This window comes from Ornithorhynchus anatinus, chromosome 6 (genome assembly GCF_004115215.2).
Source record: "Ornithorhynchus anatinus isolate Pmale09 chromosome 6, mOrnAna1.pri.v4, whole genome shotgun sequence".
In the NCBI taxonomy this organism is placed as follows: Eukaryota; Metazoa; Chordata; class Mammalia; order Monotremata; family Ornithorhynchidae; genus Ornithorhynchus; species Ornithorhynchus anatinus.
This window is the reverse complement of record NC_041733.1, coordinates 27,364,592-27,383,204: the sequence shown is the minus strand read 5'-3', so window position 1 is coordinate 27,383,204 and position 18,613 is coordinate 27,364,592. Positions and strand designations below refer to the sequence as shown.

At 42.4% G+C, this 18,613-nt stretch overlaps 1 protein-coding gene across 1 annotated transcript in view; it reads left to right on the top strand.

The window, feature by feature from the left end:
- Positions 1 to 1,466, top strand: part of LONRF3 (LON peptidase N-terminal domain and ring finger 3) — a 44,330-nt gene extending 42,864 nt beyond the window's left edge. The window contains exon 12 of the mRNA XM_029067135.2: positions 1,163 to 1,466. Within this exon, the coding sequence (XP_028922968.1) occupies positions 1,163 to 1,180 (18 nt within the window). The 3' untranslated portion in view covers positions 1,181 to 1,466. The remainder of the gene's footprint in view (positions 1 to 1,162) is intronic.
- Positions 1,467 to 18,613: the final 17,147 nt, after the last annotated feature.

Below are 18,613 nucleotides of genomic sequence, written 5' to 3'. Positions count from 1 at the left end.
TAACATACTATGGAGAAGCAGCGTGGTGCAGTGGAAAGAGCATGGGCTTTGGAGTCAGGGCTCATGAGTTCGAATCCCAGCTCTGCCACTTGTCAGCTGTGTGACTGTGGGCAAGTCACTTAACTTCTCTGTGCCTCAGTTCCCTCATCTGTAAAATGGGGATTAAGACTGTGAGCCCCACGTGGGACAACCTGATTCCCCTGTGTCTACCCCAGCGCTTAGAACAGTGCTCTGCACATAGTAAGCGCTTAACAAATACCAACATCATTATTATTATTAACAAATACCATAATTATTATCATTATGAAAGTTTTCTTCCACTGGGGCAAATTGCCCAGTCTGTCCAAGGTTATTCAGCAAGCTTTGTCCACCACATTTCATAAGGTATTATGATAGTTTTCAATGGTAACATCAATACATTAACAAAAATGCTTTCTCCTACTCTCTTTATTTTTGAAACAGCATTACCAGAGTGTCATTAAGTCAACTGCATTACAGGATCAGAAACTAAAGTTCTGTATTGCTTGAGCTTCCCAACACCTCAAAAACCAATTAGTACCTATTTACCTGAGACTCAACACTACAGCACATCATTATCAACTTGGAATTTGACAAGTTTCCTGCTTTCAATGCTAGATTTTTGGAAACTGAAGCTTTAGTAACTGCTGAAACACACAAAGCCAATGGCAAGATCAGTGTGTATTTCTCATTTGTTCCAGACACTCATAAAAGAAATATTGCGTAGGCTTTACTGTGGCACGCCAGTGTGTCCAAAACTCAAAGGTTAGTTACATAAATGTGAATGATAAGGCGTGGGTTTAAATGCTTCATTCAGCATGCTAATTACTTGCTTCGTGGACTCTGCCAATGTTCTGAAACAGGTTATTGTACTGTTTTTTCTATATTCCACCAATTTCAATGAACTACAGCTCATGGGAGAAATTTGCTATAAAACTGTGAATAGTCTGTTTACTTCATAATAGGCATCCAAGTATGAATTTTTATAGAACTCACATATGTTTTTTTTCAATTCAGTCTTCTTTTGGGTATTAGGAGATCAATGTCTCTAAGTATTCCATAAAAAGAGTCATTGACAATCACAAACCATTCATTTCAATGTTGTGTTTTCCTAACTTTTTTTTTTTATTCATTCACTTTCTAGTCTATCGATCCCAGTTGAGAGAAGAATCTACCAGAAACTGAATTTGATGACCAGGATATAGAAGACATAATAGAAGAATTAAGTTGGTGAGCCTATGAAGAGTTTTATACTGAGAAAACTACTTCTTGCACAGAAATCTACTGCTCTGATTTCTGGGTGGACTATTTTGAAGGATTTTGTACTTCTTCTGGATATTTGCCATGGCAACTGCTAATGACATGGTTAGGGATCATAAGAACAATCTCTCTAGAGAGGCCAGCCTGGAAACAGGGCTTAGAAAAGACCTGTGGAATTTGTTTTACAGTGTGGTACTGATTAAATTTATAAGCATACTCAGGACTTTTTTTCCCCTTTGAGAACCCATAATTCTGGTAAGTGAGGGGGGTTGAAATGACCCAGAACAGGAGCTCAATTAAATACAAAGTCAACAGCAAGAAATTAAATAGCTAGCTAAAAATAAGTCAAGAGAGAAGGTTTCTTAACTCTTGAACCAAAGAAATCTTTCTTCCTCTTCACCCTAAGTTTCCCAACTAAGCATGATGACTCCAAGAACCTCTTGTGTGGAAAGAGTTTATCCAAAAGTGAGGTAACTTTTGTTGCTAAACTTTCGGAGATACTTAACTGACATGATAGCCCAAGTTCAACTGGACTTTTCTTCCTGCTTGGAACATATTTCCACCACTCTTCTCACCTTCAAAACCTTCTAAAAATAACTTATCCTGCAAGAGACTTTGTTTATCCTTGAAGCACTTTGATATTCACCTCCATCTCAGAGCACTTATGTACATAGCCTTTTACTCTACCATTCCCACTATCTGTAATGTATTCTAATGTCAGTCTTCCCCTGAAGACTTTATGCTCTTTTGTGGACAGGGATCGTGTCTACCAACTTAATTGCACTTCATTTTCTTAAGTGCTTTGAAAAGTTCTGTACACACAGTAAGCACTTGATAGATACCACTGATTGATTCACTGATATTTTTGTCCTTGATTTCTGGAAAACATTCAAAATAGATCACTTGGTAATCTCTCCATCTCTTTTTATTTTATCTCCTGGGTATTTTCCCCCCACTGGTTGCCTTGGCCTCCTCCAACCTCCAGGCTAACAAGCTCAAAGCCTCATTTAGATTGCCTTCTGAAGTGACAAATCTGGAACAAAAAAACATTTTGAAACAACTCTTTTTGAACAGAAAAACTGAAAGGGTAAGAAAAACACTGGAGAATGATCTCAGAATTTGTAGATCACAACGAATTATTCAATCAGATAGGCCATCTTCCAGTATGCTTCTGAATGTTTTCTCCCTGCATGCTTCATATTGATATTCCCCACACAGGGTGCACAAGAAGGTAGTACCTTGCAGCATGGATGCCTTAACTTCACACAGGGCCCGTCCCTTGGCATCCCAATTTTCGTGAAGTCTTTGTTCAAGGAGAGCAAACCTCTCATTCATTCATTCATTCATTCATTCATTCATTCATTCAATCATATTTATCGAGTGCTTACTTTGTACAGAGCACTGTTCTAAGTGCTTGGAAGAGTACAACAATGAACAGTCACATTCCCTGCCCACAATGACCTTACAGTCTAGAGACAGGGAGACAGACATCAATGCAAATGAATAAAATTACACATATGTACATAAGAGCTATGGAGCTGAGATGGGGGAAAAGCAAAGGGAGCAAGACAGGGCCATGTAGAAGGGAATGGGAAATGAGGGAAAGTGGGGCTTAGTGTGGGAAGGCCTCTTGGAGATATGCCTTCAATAAAGCTTTGAAGTGGGGAGAGTAATTGTCAGATTTAGAAGGGAGGGCGTTCCAGGCGAGAGTCAGGACATGAATTAGGGGTCGGCGATGAGACAGGCGAGATCAAGGCACAGTGAAAAGATTACCACTAGAGGAGCAAAGTTGCAAGCTGGGTTGTAGAAGGAGAGAAGTGAGGTGAGGTAGGAGGAGACAAGGTGGTGGAGGGCTTTAAAGCCAATGGTGAGGAGTTTTTGTTTGATGCAGAGGTGGATGGGCAAGCACTGAAGTTTTTTGAGGAGTGGGGTGACAGGTCCTGAATGTTTTTGTAGAAAAATGATCCAGGCAGCAGAGTGAAGTATGGACTGGAGTGGTGAGAGACAGGAAGCTGGGAGGTCAGCAAGGTGGCTGATGAAGTAATCCAGGCAGGATAGGATGAGTGACTGAATTAACGTGGGGCTGCTCATCTGTCTGGTCTGTCTTCTGTGCTGGTCTCTCAATTCCCCTCCTGCCCTGTACATACTTGAAGTGACAGTGCACAGGCTAAACTCCTCAATCCTTCTACATATATAAACTTTAATTTTTACAGCTTATCCCTTTCTTTGTCAGTCCTTTCAAGCCTCAATCATTTTTATGACCAAATCAAATTTCTCATGATTTTTAGCCTTCCTGGAAGAAATGTCACAAATTGTGACCCAGTATTTGCAGCAGAGCTTTGCTATGGCTGTGCAGAAAAAAAAACCCAAACCAATTATCTCCTACCTGGTGACATGAGCCTCTGGGAAAGTCAAATCCCATGTGGCTTTTTTTGACTGACCCTGTTCACTGTAAACTCATAAACTGACTTTTACCCACCTGGCTTGCCTAACTTTCAGCTGTATTTCTTTTCAGATACCTCCTTCCCATTAAGTTTGTGGGTTTCTAATTTTTTTTTTCTGAAAAGTACCAGTTGACACTCTTTCCAGCTTGAATTTTTTTCCTGACCCATATTTCTGACTTTTTGTTGTCTCTTTGTTACTGAGCACTGCAAACTAATCTATTTAAACCCAGGGTTTCTTAACTCAAAATATATTTAGATATTTAATTAAGCTAGAACAGTTACATAAATAGCACACAGATATAAAATGCCATTTTTGTTATCAACAGTGCTATTTGATCAGACTTCAAGAATGTTTTCTCAAACTGAGGGCAAAAGCTGAAACTGAATATAGGCCACAGATGTTCTTGGGAATAAGGGGATAAGAATACAGGTTTCCTAGCTCATGAGATAGGCACATTTAATTATTTCCCTAATCCAAGCATAAATATAAATCAGGAGGCCTTAAAATACTTTCTTGTTACCCAGCTTTCCTCACAGGCCTGCAGTTTCTCTCTTGCCAGCTGGTGACAGTAGATGGAGGACAAGAAAAGAAACCAAAAAGTCAAAAGGTGTGTGTCAGCAAAGAAATTCAAAAGGCAGATGGGTCTTTTGGCATTTCTTAGATGATTAGCCTTTATTTAGATAAGCAGCATGGCCTAATGAAAATAGCATGGGCTTGGGAGTCAGAGGACCTGGTTCTCAACCTGGCTTTGCCACTTGCCTGCTGTGTGACCTTGGACAAGTCAGTTTACTTCTCTGAATCTCATTTCCCCATCTGTAAATGGAGATTAAATAACTATTCTCCTTTTGCCTTAGACTGTGGTTCCATGTGAGACAGAGACTGCATCTAACCTGATCATCTTGTTCCCTACTGCTTGCCAAAGCTAGCAGCCTGTACTCCATCTTAATCCTCTTTAACCTCTCAGTCGTGTTTGATAGTGTAGACCACTCCCGTCTCCTGGAAACATTGACCTTGGCTTCACTAACATTGTCTTTTCTTTGTTCTCCTCCTATCTCTCTGGGAACTCCTTCTCAGTCTCTTTTGCCAGCTCCTCGTCTACCTTCCACCCCCTAACTGTGGGAGTTCCTGAAGGCACAGTTCTGGGTCCCCTTCTGTTTTCTATCTATACCCACTCCACTGGAGAACTCATTCATGCCCATACCTTTGGCTGCCATATCTATGCAGGTGGTACCCAAATCTAAATCTTCAGCCCTGATTGCTCTCTTCTGCAGCCTCATATTTCCTCCTGCCTTTAGAACATCTCTACTTGGATGTTCCACAGACACCTAAAACTTAACATGTCAAAAACAGGACTCCTTATCTTCCCACCCAAACCTTGTCCTTTCCTTGACTTGCCTATCAATATAGAGAGCACTACCAACCTCCCTGTCTCATAAGCCCATAACCCACCCATGGCACCGATTCCAGCAGGAGTAAAATCATCTTCAAAGCTCTTTTAAAATCCCACTCTCTCCAGGAAGTCTTTCCCAATGAATTCACAACCTCCTCATCCTGCCAACCCAACATCCACCCTTAGCATTTAGGTGTTTTATTCCCATCCTCAACACATGTACATGTGAAGATTTACTTGTATATTCAGTGATTTTTTCAGCTATTTTAATATGACATACTTGTACTACTAACTGTTCTGTCCTTATTCTTCTTCCTGCTCCCAACCTTTGTGCATAATTTATGTTTAGTTCCCTCATTAGATTGTTAAGTTCCTTGAGGGCAAGGAAATATTACCTGTACTCTCTCAAGTGTTTAGTAGATTGCTTTGCACTTAGTAGGTGTTCAGTAAATACCATGGGCTAATGAACTGTAGAGTTTCCGGCTCACCCTCAGAGTTTCCCATTGGGTTTTCCAGCCAGAGAAGAGCAGAGTCTTTGGCCTGGTCCCTGGGTCCAGCAGGGATGGAAGGAAGGTAACTTGCCAGATAAGCCAACTTTCTCAAAAGCAATTGTCATGTTGAGCTAGTTCTCTGGCATTTGAAGTTTTTAACTGTCCGTGTGGTGATGGAGTTGCCCTCCAAACCCCAGCTGGACTCTGGAACCAGGCCAGAGAGCTGCAGCTTGCTAGAAAATGGAGGGTCCACCTCGACAGGTCAACTTCTGAGCGGCCCCCTTCCAGATCCAAGGGCAGGGATGGGTTAGCTGCAGCTGCTGGCTCTGCCTAAATAGCTCCCGTAGGACCATAAATACTCCTCACTGAGAAGTGACCCAACATAAATTTATGGTCATACAAGACAAAATGGTAAGAGAAAATGAGAGGGAAATTAAAAAGGGCTTAAAACTGTTGCCTAGTGAAAGATTCACAAAAGCTTTTATGGCTGCTGTCAATTCCATGCAGTATTCTCCTCATTTGGGCTTTTCTGGCAGCTGGTTGCAGAAGTCTAACACTTCAGAAGATCCTAATACTTCCAACTTCAAGGCTGAAGCAAACAGCTAAAAAAAAAACAATCAAATACCAAACTGGGAAAACATTCCAATGAAGCAAGGAAATATAAAGAAATGGTGAGTCTCTTCTGCTCCACATATGACTAGATGAAAATAACACATAGGGTTAAAATATGATTTTGTCTTTTCTTGGAAGAATACCAAATCTGCAAAATTGACATTTTTACCTTATATAAAATAATTTTCTCATTCATACTACTGGAGATTTGAAATAGATTCATTTTTGATAAAGGACTGTGTCTGACCTGATCATCTTGTATCGATCCCAGTGCTTAGTACTGTGTTTGGCACACAGTAAGTGTTTAACAAATACCACAATTACTATTTTTTATGGTTTTTGTTAAGGGCTTACTATGTGCCAGATTCCATACTGAGCTCTGGTGTAAGTACAAGATAATTAGGTTGGACACTATCGCTGTCCCGCATGGGGCTTTCAGTCTTAATCCCCGTTTTACAGATGAGGTAACTGAGGCACAGAGAAGTTAAGTGATTTATCCAAGGTCACATTGCAGACAAGAGGCAGAGCCAAAATTAGAACCTAGGTCCTTTGATTCCCACCCCGTGATCTTTCCACTAGACCATGCTGCTTCTTTAGTATTTTAAAGGAATGAGAAACTGAAAATGAGTAAGTGCTTGAGGTGGGATATAAAAAAATCTACTGACTTGCCTGATACTCTGAACACTTAAAATAAGTTTTCTGTGTACCCATAGGGAATGTATACTTTTCATGAAAAATAATCCTTCAAATTTTAGCCTTCCAGGTTTTTTGGTAAAGTAGAGGTGTATACTTCAAGCAAAATAATTAAGCCAGCCCTCAGAGAGAAAGCTTTAAAGTAGCATGGCTATACAATAAAAGCCTTGAGAGGCAAGAATTCCTACTGAATGATTAGGACCAATGCATGACACTCAGGCTGAATCCAGTGGCTTGAACAACCTTCCTGTTTAACCTCACCTTGAAGCGGGCAGCTTCCACTGAGGCAGCAGTGGCTTTGTCCCAGATTCTGACTCAGAGCAGCTGGACCTTGGCCCAGGTTCTGAACTTTTTACTGGAAACAGGAAGCTGGATGGGTTACATAAATGCTAGGAGGCTTGTGCAAGGCTAGGTTATGTAGGGGGACTGTATAGTGAAGTATTGTGGGCTAGCGGACAGAGCACGGGCCTGGGAGTTGGAAGGACTCCACCACTTCTCTTCTTTGTGACCTTGGGCAAGTCACTACACTTTTCTGTGCCTCAGTTACCTCATCTGTAAAATTGGGATTAAGACCGTAAGCCCCATGTGGTACAGGAACTGTGTCCAACCTGATTATCTTGTATCTACTCCAGCACTTAGTGCCTGGAATACAGTATGTGCTTAACAAATACCACAGTTGTTATCATTATTTTTATTATTACAGCTTTTTGAGCTGGACTTCCAGACTTGAGCATCTCAGGCCTCTGACACAACAGGAGAATTTGCAGTAGGGACTAAAAAGATTTCAGTTGGTGGCTTTTAAGCCTATTACTTCTTGTGTTCCCTATCACCCTCTTCCCCACTAAAATCCCTACCCCCTTTTCACTCTAATGCTAAGAATGTGTCCAACCTGATTATCTGATATCTTCCACAGTGCTTAGTGTAGTGCCTGGCACATTGTAAGTACTTAGCTAATATCATTAAAAAAAAAAAGAACAGAGCCTTCAACCACAGACTCTTACCTACAGATACATCCACAAAGACACAGAGATCCTAAAACACACTCAAAGGCAAAAGGCAGAGTGACAGAAAACTGCAAGGTTACAACACAGTGTAACATACAGGCCTGAATGTTCTGAATTTTATCATTTGGGAAATGACGCCACGGAATGAGTGGTTGATTCCCTAGGGTTCTCATATGTTTTCCAGCCTTCCTCATTAACAGTGAATGTGTTACTCTGAGCCTGGGCTTGAGGAGTTTCTCAACAAAATAATGTGCTGAATCCATTATCCTTTTCTGAGGAAAGAAAAATTCTGTCTTGAAGTGTTTTTATTTTTACTCTTATATACCACTAAACCCAAGTATTGACTGGAAGTACAGAAAAAGAATGAATCTGAAAAATACATTCCTTTTGAATCACTTCCCTTCAATCAGTGGTACTGATTGAGTGCTTACTGAGTGCAGAGCACCATACTAATTACTGGGGAAAGGACAGTACATAGAGTTGGTAGACACATTCCCTGCCCACATTGAGCTTACAGTCTAGAGGGGAAGACAGACATTAACATAAATAATTTTTAGTATATAACATTATCATAAAGGTACTCAAAGGGATTCATTCAGTCTTATCTCTACACCAGGAGTAACATTCAAAAATGGCCCTTATGAGATCTGTTTCACTCTCTCCCCCACCCTACTCCAACATTCCTTTCTATAAAAAAACTTGAGCAGTCAGCATCTCTACATCTCTGATCTCCAATCCATCCGTACACGTCTCTAGTTCTCTGAAGGTCAGAGAATGTTTTATGAGAAGCAGCATAGCCTAGTGAAAGAGCACAGGCCTGAGTCAGGGGCCTGGGTTCTAATCCTGGCTCCATCACATGCCTGCTGTGTGACCTTGAGCAAGTCGCTTAATTTCTCTGTGCCTCAGTTCCCTCATACGCAAAATAGGAATTCCAATACCTGTTCTTTCTGTTCACACTTACGCTGTGCGCCCCATGAAGGGACTGATTATCTTGTATCTACCTCTCCGCTTAGTACAATTCTTGTCACATAGTAAGTGCTTAACAAATACCACAAATAAGGCTGGCAAATTCATCATGCACCAAAACTGCAAGACATTTTCTTTGTGTCTATTTCCCCAAAGAGAGCAACTCTTCAAGACAGAATTCCTAAAGGACTTAATATCGCTTCAAAAGTCTTCTCTCTCTTCAAAGAGTATGTTTAGTGATTTATGCATCTTATTATTGTCATGAAGTCCTATGAAAACTGAATTAAAAGTATTTTGTGGACAGAAGGTGGAGATCATGTATCAGAGTTATGCTATAACTCTTTTCTAGGACAGCTAGCGGTTTCTCTAAGACTCTTTCATCCCTCTGATAGACTCAATTCTTCTGCTAAAGTTCTCGGCCCTGAAGCCTCAAGACTGAGGCTCACCTGCCGTTCTTCACAGGAAGTTCCATCATCATCATCATCATCATCATCACCACTGTTCAGCCTTCTACTGGCGATTACTGGGGATTTTCTAGTGGTGGCATTTTAATTTGTTTTCATTATTGTTTACACTCATATTGTTCTATGAGTCCTCTCCCATTTATAAGCCCCTTCTGGGCTAGGGAACATGTCTTAATTCCTTTCCTTGTAATTATGCTGGGACCTAGCCCAGTGCTTTAAGACCATAATTAATGTTGTCAGTATAACTAGACAAAGAAGATTCATTTTTTTAATGGTATTTGTTAAGGATTTACTATGTGAAACAGCATGGCATAGTGGATAGAGCATAGACCTGGGAGTCAGAAGGTCATGGGTTCTAATCCTTTGTCTGCCACTTGTCTGCTGTGTGACTTTGGGTAAGTCACTGAACTTCTTTGTGCCTCAGTTCCCTCATCTGTAAAATGAGGATTAAGACTGTGAGCCCCATGAGGGACAGGGACTGTCTTCAACATGATTAATTTGTATTTATCCCACCACTTAGTACAGTGCCTGGAATATAGTAAGTGCTTAACAAATACCATAATTATTATTATTATTATTTGCCAGGCACTGTACTAATCACTGGGATAGACACAAGCTAATCAGGTTGGATGGAGACCCTGTCCCATATGGGGCTCACGATCTAGCTCCACTTTACAGATGAGGGAACTGAGGCTCAGAGACATCAAGTGACTTACCCAAGGCCACACTACAGACAAGTGGCAGAGCATCTTCTATGTTCATGGAAGATAAGTATTCTGATACAAAAAGAGAATATGGAATAATACCAAGGTCATTATATTGTATCTGGAGAACAAAGCATGTGAAACTCTCAGAAAATCTGGGTTCTGGCAGATCTTAAGCAGATTTGGCTAAAAGGTGTACCCTATCCAAAGATTTCTCCATGGCCAATTGTGTCATTTGAAACAACTCCTGACTTCCCACAACAGTGGAGTAAAGCACATCTGTATATAAGATCCAGCATCCCAATGGAAAAACTCTCTTTAGGTGTCAGGTGAAAGGGATTATTGTTCTTAAATTGGTCTCTATATCCCAATTTGCACAGGGATAAAGCTGATCAAAGTGTTACGGCCAGCAATACAATTTCTCTATTTGCTGGTCAACATTTCATCAGCTGGAACCAATGTCTACCATCCTGATGACTCCTCACCCCACTAACATGGCTAATCAGAAAGTTCAGCCTGTTGCTACTTCAGTCTCCTCTCTAATTCCCCTTCACTTTGTTGGCCCTCTGTTGGACTCAGGACAGGCAGAGAGGAAAACTGTCTGTTAGTCTGGCGTAACCAGCAATCAAATGTTGGTGTACAAGAGGCTGTACAATCAAGCTTATGGATAAGAGGTCTTCATGAAGAATTCACAGGGAGTGTGCACTCTGCCCCATTCAGGTTGAAGGCCTAATTGAGGATTTTCAAGTAAGTTCTTTTGACAAATACTTGTTATGTCAATAACAGGGCTGCCCTGATTTCAAGTGTAACAAGCATTGATGATGGAGTTACTAATAATAATAATAGTGGGATTTGTTAATTAATGTGTTAAATGATTACTATGTGCCACATACTGTATTAACCACTGGAGTAGATGCTTTACAAGTGAAGAAACTGAGGCTTGGAGAAGTAAAATGACTTGCGCAAGATGATGTAAGAGGTTAGTGGAAGAGTTGGGATTAGAGCCCAAGTCCTCTGACTCCCTTTCCCTTGGTCTTTCCAGTAGGGCACACTCCTACAACAAGATCGATGGCAGAAGCTAGGTTTTGAGACTTCAGGACAAAGAATTACACAGAGGAATTGATTGTAGTGCCAGGGGCTGGCACAGGGCCACTCACACACTCTCGCCCTGCCAGTTTTGTTCTCTCAGGGCATGGAGAGCAACAAGTGAGTAAGCAGGCAAAAGTGCCTCAAACTGAGATGTGCATGTGCAGTTTTTGCCCATATGAGCCAGTTCCAGATAGAAGAGAGACTAGAACCCAGGTCTCCTGATTCCCAGAACAGCAGTGTTCTTGCCTCTAGACCAGCAAAAGGGGTCCTAGATATATGGCAGATACTGGGCTTACCTCACCTCAATCACGAACCACGATATTTGTTGAGGGGAGTATATAGAAGGCAGCAGTTAAAACAGCCTGAAGCACTTGGAGAACTAAAGAAAAACAAGGGTCCTTATCAAGATAATCTTGTTAGTAGTACATTTCAGAGTTGATGAAATTGAGGTCTAAAGTTTAATGTTGTATATTTCCAAAGTTCCTTTTAGATGAGGAATTCAAAATGCTTTTCATAACAATTTAGAAATTCTCACAATACCCTGAAAAATTAAGTCCCTGAGAGGTGAAATGATTTGGGCAAGAACATTAAGTGAGTGAATGACACAGTTGGGAATGAAACTCCTGATTATATCCTCAGAACTCATAGTCCCACATTTCTTTAATAAAAAAAAAATTGCTCTGGGAATTTTATGTTAATAATCGACAAAGAATAAAGATGGTTTAAAAATGGAAACATCCTTAAACCGAAAACATCTTAGGGAAAGAAAATGTGTGCTACAAAATACAACTGAGAATGGTGGAAACAGATTTGGTTCAATACATTCTAATTAAATCAGTATAACGATGCATACATTTTGCTCCTCAATGCTAAACACCACCAAAGCCACCCTCAGGGGAACTTCAATCTCTTCTGCCCCTTCCCAACTGCCTCCATCCTCCCAGGGTGTCCCTCCCATCAATCACCACTTCCCTCCTTTTCTATTCCCATAACAGAATCCAAGGCAAAATATCTATGATTCTATTTATCTTGATGGTATTGATGCCTGACTATGGTTTGGTTTTGTTGTCTGTCTCCCCTTTTTAGACTGTGGACCCGTTGTTGGGCAGGGATTGTCTCTGTTGTCAAATTGTACATTCCAAGAGTTAGTACAGTGCTCTGCACACAATAAGTGCTCAATAAATGCGATTGAATGAATGAATGAAATGGCAAAATTGAAGTGAATCTGGTCAAAAGAGCTTGCAGGAGGGTAATAATAATGGCCATGACTCATAATATGTAAGGAAATGAAATACTGATCCCATTTGTAAGAGGCACCAGTTCTCTACACCAGTTACCTAGCACTTACAAACTCATTTATACCCACCCTTGGCATTTTTTTATGTATGTTTATCAAACTTTGCATGTAATTATGAAGATTACTTTAAGTACTTCTCTCTCTTTCATTAGAGTGTAAACTCCTTGTGGGCAGTCACTCCTTTGTTTAGTATGTCCCGAGTGCCTACTACCGAGCAGTGTACCCAGTGGATGCTCAATACATACTATTACCACAACTTTTGCCCCAGGCGGGCACTTGTCTCTGTTCACAAAGTAGCTTCTGCCTTGTCCCCAAGACCCACAATCAGCATTGCCAATGTTGTGAGCTTTCTTCAATATCATAAAAATTGCTTTGGAAACTAGATTTCTACATAATTTTTAAGCTCTCCTCTGGCAAAGAAACCAATAGGGTGTTGGGTGTTTAAACACAGTTCACCAAAAATTTCAAAAATTCAAGTAAATATTTGTTGGGTTTTTTTTTTTAATCAAAGCAGAAAGCATCCCTTGGGCCAGTCTTTATCCTTTTTATAGAGGACATTGAGTTTAAATTAAAATTTAAAAAATAAAATTAATTTTAATTAAATTAAAATGTATTAAATTTTATTAAATTTATTAAAATTAAATTAAAATTAAATCGCTAAAATTAAAAAAATTGGTATTAAGCGCTTATTATGTGCAAAGCACTGCTCTAAACGCTGGGGGGGATACAAAGTGATCTGGTTGTCCCACGTGGGGCTCACAGTCAATCCCCATTTTACAGATGAGGTAACTGAGGCTCAGAGAAGTTAAGTGAGTTACCCAAAGTCACACAGTGGCAGAGCCGGGATTAGAACCCATGATCTCGGACTCCCAAGCCCGGGCTCTTTTCACTGAGCCATGCTGCTTCCCTAAAATCAGACGGATATAGAACACAGGATACTGCCACACTTTGAGACACTTTGAAGGCTTTAAGACATCCAGTTCATAGAAGCTATTTAGCCAAATGTTTACAGCATGTGAAACACGTGTGCAACTTCCCCACACAAGCAGCCGAACAGCGCGCTCTGCTGACACAACCCACAGGGCACTCAGCAAGTTGTCATGATTAACGGGAGTTACAGAAGGGGAGAGGAGGACACTGGAGGTTTCAGAATGGTGTTAAAAGTCTTTGATTAATTACCTAATCATCTGTGGTCTACTTAGTACAGTGCTTGGCCCATAGTAAATGCTTTAATATCAATGCCTCAATGATATTTGAGCACTAACTGTGTGCTGAGCACTGTACTAAGCTTTGAGAGAGAACAATGCAACAGAATTGGTAGATACATTCCCTGCCCATAAGGTGCTATATTATCATTGTATTGTTGTTGTTATTTATTTGCTATAATTCACCTCTTTCATGGTCAAGATCTAAACTTTATTTTCCCTCTCAATTCACTTGCTTATAGCTTCTACTAACTAAGCACTGGGGTAAAACCAATGAAATTAGGTCAGACCCAACCCCTGTCTCACATGGGCTCACAATCTAAGGGAGAGGGATGAGTGTACTAAACGCTGGGGTGGATACGTGGACTGTGTCCAACTTGATTACCTTGAATCTACCCCAGAGCTTAGGACAGTGCCTGCCACATAGAGCTTAACAAATACTTTTAAAAAACAAAAAAGTGGGGGCATCCTCACAACAGAAGCCCCAGGTTTAAGAAACAGAAGTAGAAAGAGCAGCAGGAGATGGGCCTTTGCAGCAGGCCAGCAGCTCCTTCCCTGGCTGGCAGGGCTGGAGGCTTCTAGCTCCAGGGCTGGCAAGGCCCCTTACTAGACTGAACTGGAAATGTCTGTTTGTTGTATTGTAATAATGGTATTTAAGTGCTGAGGTGAATACAAGTAAATTGGGTTAGATTGGGTTGGACACATTCATTCAATAGTATTTATTGAGTGCTTACTATGTGCAGAGCACTGTACTAAGCGCTTGGAATGAACAAGTCGGCAACAGATACAGTCCCTGCCGTTTGACGGGCTTACAGTCTAATCGGGGGAGACGAACAGACAAGAACAATGGCAATAAATAGAGTCAAGGGGAAGAACATCTCATAAAAACAATGACAACTAGATAGAATCAGGGTGATGTACATCTCATTAAACAAAATAAAATAAATAGGGTGGTAAAGATATATACAGTCCAGCGGAGGAGTACAGTGCTGAGGGGTGGGATGGGAGAGGGGGAGGAGGAGAGGGAAAGGGGGAGAAGAGGGTTTAGCTGTGGAGAGGTGAAGGGGGGATAGAGGGAGCAGAGGGAAAATGGGGGGAGCTTGGTCTGGGAAGGCCTCTTGGAGGAGGTGAGATTTAAGTAAGGATTTGAAGAGGGGAAGAGAATTAGATTGTCTGAAGTGAGGAGGGAAGGCATTCCAGGACCGCGGGAGGACGTGGCCCAGGGGTCGACGGCGGGATAGACGAGACCGAGGGGTGGTGAGGAGGTGGGCGGCGGAGGAGCGGAGCTTGCGGGGTGGGCAGTAGAAAGAGAGAAGGGAGGAGAGGTAGGAAGGGGCAAGGTGATGGAGAGCCTTGAAGCCTAGAGTGAGGAGTTTTTGTTTGGAGCAGAGGTTGATAGGCAACCACTGGAGGTGTTTAAGAAGGGGAGTGACATGCCCAGATCGTTTCTGCAGGAAGATAAGCCAGGCAGCGGGGTGAAGAATAGACTGGAGCGGGGCAAGAGAGGAGGAAGGGAGATCAGAGAGCAGGCTGGCACAGTAGTCTAGCCGGGATATAATGAGAGCCCGTAGCAGTAAGGTAGCTGTTTGGGTGGAGAGAAAAGGGCGGATCTTGGCGATATTGTAAAGATGAAACCGGCAGGTCTCAGTAACGGATAGGATGTGTGAGGTGAATAAGAGAGACGAGTCAAAGATGACACCGAGATTGCGGGCCCAAGAGACGGGAAGGATGGTCGTGCCATCCACGGTGATAGGGAAGTCTGGGAGAGGACCGGGCTTGGGAGGGAAGATGAGGAGCTCAGTCTTGCTCATGCTGAGTTTTAGGTGGCGGGCCGACATCCAGGTGGAGACATCCTGGAGGCAGGAGGAGATGCGAGCCTGAAGGGAGGGGGAGAGGACAGGGGCAGAGTTGTAGATCTGCGTGTCATCTGCGTAGAGATGGTAGTCAAAGCCGTGAGAGCGAATGAGTTCAGTTCAGTCCTGGTCCCATGTGGGCCTCACAGTCTCAATCCCCATTTTGCAGATGAGGGAACTGAGGCCCAGAGAATAATAATAATGGTGGTATTTGTTAAGCACTTGCTATGTGCAAAACACTGTTCTAAGCGCTGGGGGGGATACAAGGTGATCAGGTTGTCCCACGTGGGGCTCACAGTTTGAATCCCCATTTTACAGATGAGATAACTGAGGCACAGAAAAGTTAAGTGACTTGCCCAAAGTCACACGGCTGGCAAGCGGTGGAGTCGAGATTAGGACCCATGACCTCTGACTCCCAAGCCCAGGCTCTTTCCACTGAGCCACGCTGCTTCTCTGAGCCATGCTGTGCCTTGCCCAAGGTCACACAGCAGACAAGAGGCAGAGCCAGAATTAGAACCCATGCCCTTCTGACTCCCAGGCCCATGTCCTATCCACTATGTCAGAGTACAGTACTCTGCACACAATAAGTGCTCAATAAATATGACTGAATGAATGATTGAATGACTGGGCCAGACTGGGCAGAGTAGGGCAGCAGAAGAGCTCACGCTCCCACCTTTCAGGGGCTTTGGCAATTGACTAGTCCCTGTTAGTCCTTGCCCCCCCTCAGCCCAGGCAGGCCCGGCCCTCAACTGATGAGAAGCAGTTTAGCCTGGAGGAAAGAAACCAGGCCTGGGAGTCAAAGGTCGTGGGTTCTAATCCCAACCTTGTGACCTTGGGCAAGTCATTTCACTGTGCCTCCGTTACCTCTTCTGTGAAATGGTTATCAAGACTGTGAGCTCCATTCATTCGTCTTTACTGAGCATTTACTGTTTGCATAGCACTGTACTAAGCACTTGGGAAAGTACAATACAGCAACAAGGAGTGACAATCCCTGTCCACAACTCACAGTCTAGAGTAGGGGGGAGACAGACATCAGTACAAATAAAGCCCCATGGGGCACAGGGACTGTGTCCAACGTGACTACCTTGTCCCCACCCTAGTGCTTGGCACATAGTAAGAGCTTAACAATTACTAGTTGCTGTTATCTGCAGCAGCTGCGGTAGGGGTGGAGCCCCTTCCTTCAGCCGTCCCGTCCGCTTTGGGACCAAGTATCCGAGGCCAAATTGCTCCCTTCATTCTTTTTAAACATTATACATTTTTTTTTTTAAAGAAACACTTCTCCCCAGCAACCTTAGTTGCGTTTCATTTTGAAAAGGAAAATCTTTTTAGCGAATCTGCGACTTTGAACGTACAGGCTGACTGTATGGTCCGTGTGAAGGGCCGCAGCGCCACCTGCTGCCGTTATGGGGCATAGCAGACTGGCCGAAGACACCCCCCACCCCCCCACCCCCCCCCCGGGCCTTTAGGGTGACCGACTACTCCTGGGGCCTGGAAACTAATTCCCTGTCAAACCCCTCAAAATCTCAAAAATTAATACTCCTGTTTTCTTCTTTAATATGGTAATTAAATGGAGCAGCATGCATAGTGGATAGAGCACGGGCCGGGGAGTCAGAAGGTCATGGGTTCTAATTCCCACTCCGCCGCTTGTCTGCTGCATTACATTGGATAAGTCACTTTAACTTCTCTGTGCCTCAGTTCCCTCGTCTGTAAAACGGGGATTAAGACTGTGAGTCCCGTGCGGGGCAGGGACTGTGTCCAACCCAATTATCTTGCATCTAGCCCAGCGCTTAGAACAGTGCTTGGCACATAGTAAATGCTTAATAAATACCAAGATAATTATTACCATTATTTATAAGGGTAACATGTAGACATGTTCCCGTTGTCCCATGAGTGGAACTGGGGCTGCTCTATAGGCAGGGCCTGTGTGGTCTAGTGGATAGAGCCCTGTTATACTGTTATATTGTCCTCTCCCAAGCACTTAGTACAGTGCTCTGAACACAGGTGCTCAATAAATACGATTGACAGATTGATTTCATGGTGACACTACTCTGCCTGTAACAGACTTTATTTTATATTAACTTGTGTTACATGGGTGACACAACTCAACCTATTGGCATCACAGGGAACCTTTTAGGGAAATCCACAGAACCCAGAGAAGGGTGACCATTTGTCCACTTTGATCCAGGACGGTTCAGTCTTCAGCAGGTCTGTCTCTTGCCTAGTATTGATATGACACTGGTTGACTCTTTATGTCTGGCGTTTTTATTTTAAATGCTGTGCTGTGAGTAGTACAAAAATAATCTCATTCCCTCTTCAAAAATCAGTGGAGGCAATTACGCAAGTAAATGTAAACGTAATCCTAGCAACAGTAACATTCTTTGGAACTGTACTCTCTACTCTTGCTATTTTCTGGATAAAGTGAATCTGCAATACCAAAAGCAGAACACCGTCTCTCTTTTATACATGGGAGTGTGAATTATTCCATGGACAATTTCCCAGTTTCTCTTGTAGGAGAACCCAGTCCAACAACCCATTCAATTCTCCCAACACCCATTCAGTTCTCTCCCTCCAGATACAGAAGCAGCAAAGGCTGCTAGCTGGATCGTTAACACCCACCCCAACCTGGAATCCAGTAGAGTTCTAACTTCCTTCTGAATCAATCAGTAGCATTTATTGTGCACCTACTGTATGCAGAGCACTGTATTAAGCACCTTGGAAAGAACAACAGAATTAGTAGTCAGGATTCCTGCCCTCAAGTAGTTCACAATCCAGCAGGGGAGACAGACACTAAAATAAATTATAGGTGGGAAAGACACAGACTATAAAATGTAGAATGACTCAGATTTCAGTGCAACCTTTCTGCTCACTCAGTCACATTGGATCAACACCCAACCTCATTCATGTATTATCTAAATATTTATCCATCCATTCATGTATTTGTTCAGCTGTTTCATCCTGTTCATACTGCTTTCACCTTTGTCCTTGTTTTTCATCCAGCTTTCGCTATTCATAAGTTTTGTCTGTCTCTTCCATTAGATTTTAAGCTTGTTGAGGGCAGGGAACGTGCATCTTACTTCTGCTGTCCTCTCCCAAGGCTTTGTCCAATTCCCAGGACTCAGAAG